This window comes from Aquarana catesbeiana, linkage group LG01, assembly GCF_042186555.1.
Source record: "Aquarana catesbeiana isolate 2022-GZ linkage group LG01, ASM4218655v1, whole genome shotgun sequence".
Lineage (NCBI taxonomy): Eukaryota > Metazoa > Chordata > Amphibia > Anura > Ranidae > Aquarana > Aquarana catesbeiana.
In genome coordinates this window covers 338154880-338156628 of record NC_133324.1, presented here as the reverse complement: position 1 = coordinate 338156628, position 1749 = coordinate 338154880, and the positions used below count along the sequence as shown (strand labels likewise).

Genomic DNA, 1749 nt, shown 5'->3' with positions numbered 1-1749 from the left:
TTTCTTCAGCTTCCAGTGAGTTTCGCATTCTCGTACAAGTCTACAAGAATGCAAAGCCTACTTGAGGCAGGTCAAATGCACCTATAAATGAATTCTGAATGATTTAAGAAGCGTCTCAAACTGTTGCCAATGACACAAGCTCAAAGCCCATGGACGCAGGCCCTAATTTGTAGGGCATAGCTGCCAATTTCCTATACAGGCTGCTGTTAGCACTCCCGATACATTGAGTGGAACTCAGCTGTAAAATGTGACAGCTGGGTCCTTGGGAGTGCTGACAACAACAGAAGATCCCATCGGAAGACAGCTGGGTCATTTGCCTTACAAAATGTGTTCTAGGGTATGAGATACATCTATATTTCACAGTTTCTTTAGAATGGCAGATTTTGTTAAGTTCTCTCTCAATATCTCTCTTACTCTTTGGTTCCTCAATGTGTATATGTAAGGATTAAGAAGTGGAACAACCACAGTGGTCAGTATTGCCACCTTTTTATTATAATCAGAGGACTGGCCTTGAGCTGGCCTTACATATGTAAAAATGCAACTTCCATAAGCCAGCAACACCACCAGGGCATGAGAGGAACATGTGGAGAAAGCCTTTTGTCTTCCCTGAGCTGAGTGAATCTTTAAAATTGCTTTCATTATCTTTGCATAGGATACAAACACGATAAATAAAGAGGTTAGCAACATAATAGAAGATGTGATGACTTCCTGCAGCTGGATAGCATCAGTATTTACACAAGCATTCATGAGTAGAGGCATGACATCACAGAAGAAATGATTCAACACACTGGAGCAATATGATAACCGCATCATTCCAATAGCCGAGGTTACTATGGAGAAAAAAGCTCCCATCCATACGCCAAACATAAGCCTTACACATAGTTGTTGGTGCATGATAATAGAGTAACGCAAGGGGTGGCATATAGCTACATAGCGGTCAAAAGACATAACAGCCAAGAGAAGGAAATTGCTTACTCCCACTAAGAAGAATAAAAAGGACTGTGCAAGGCAAGCCACCAATGAGATGGTTTTTCCACCAGGCAGCAAACCTTGGAGCATTTTAGGGACAGTGATATTAATAAAACAAATATCCAGAATAGACAGGTTACTTAAAAAGAAATACATAGGGCTGCGTAGACGCTGATCAGAGAAGACCAAAGCGAGGATCAGAAGATTCCCAGCCATTGTGCAGAAGTAGATAAATAGAATTACAAAGAAAAAGTAACTTTCTGCTCGGTGGGAGGAAAACATAAAACCCAACAAGATAAATTCTGTCACCAGAGTCATATTTCTTTTGTCCGATAAAACAAACTCAGTTTTAGAAAGGCCTTGTAATGCATAAATGGGCAGCATGATCAGCTGAATGACAAGGTAGTCCTGCAGTGAAGAAAAAAGCATCAAATTCTAACATTTTACGTTCTCTGAAATCAAACATAGATAGAGCTTGTTTAAAAAAAGATTAAAAAAATAAAGGGTATGCTTTGCAGTCTTTGTAGCTAACAGCCTGCTAACATGCTGTCAAATTATAAATAGAAATGTATTAGTAGCAGAAATACTTTTTAGCTGCACCACTCCTATAAGAGATCTTAGTCCTGTATCCTGGGTTTTATAGACAATGCATGCAAATCATTTTTCCCTTCCACACATTTGATGTGGATGGGGGAATAACTCCCGCTGAGCTATTGTAGTCTGACAGCGGAGAGCCTTCCCTGTCGGCAGGATACAATCATTGGGGAAAAACCAGATAGA

At 40.1% G+C, this 1749-nt stretch overlaps 1 protein-coding gene across 1 annotated transcript; it reads right to left on the bottom strand.

The window, feature by feature from the left end:
* Window positions 1-357: 357 nt before the first annotated feature.
* On the bottom strand, window positions 358-1185 carry LOC141115730 (olfactory receptor 6M1-like). Its single transcript, XM_073608499.1, has one exon. The coding sequence runs from the start codon at window positions 1183-1185 to the stop codon at window positions 358-360; it is 828 nt and encodes a 275-aa protein (XP_073464600.1).
* Between the last annotated feature and the right edge of the window lie 564 nt (window positions 1186-1749).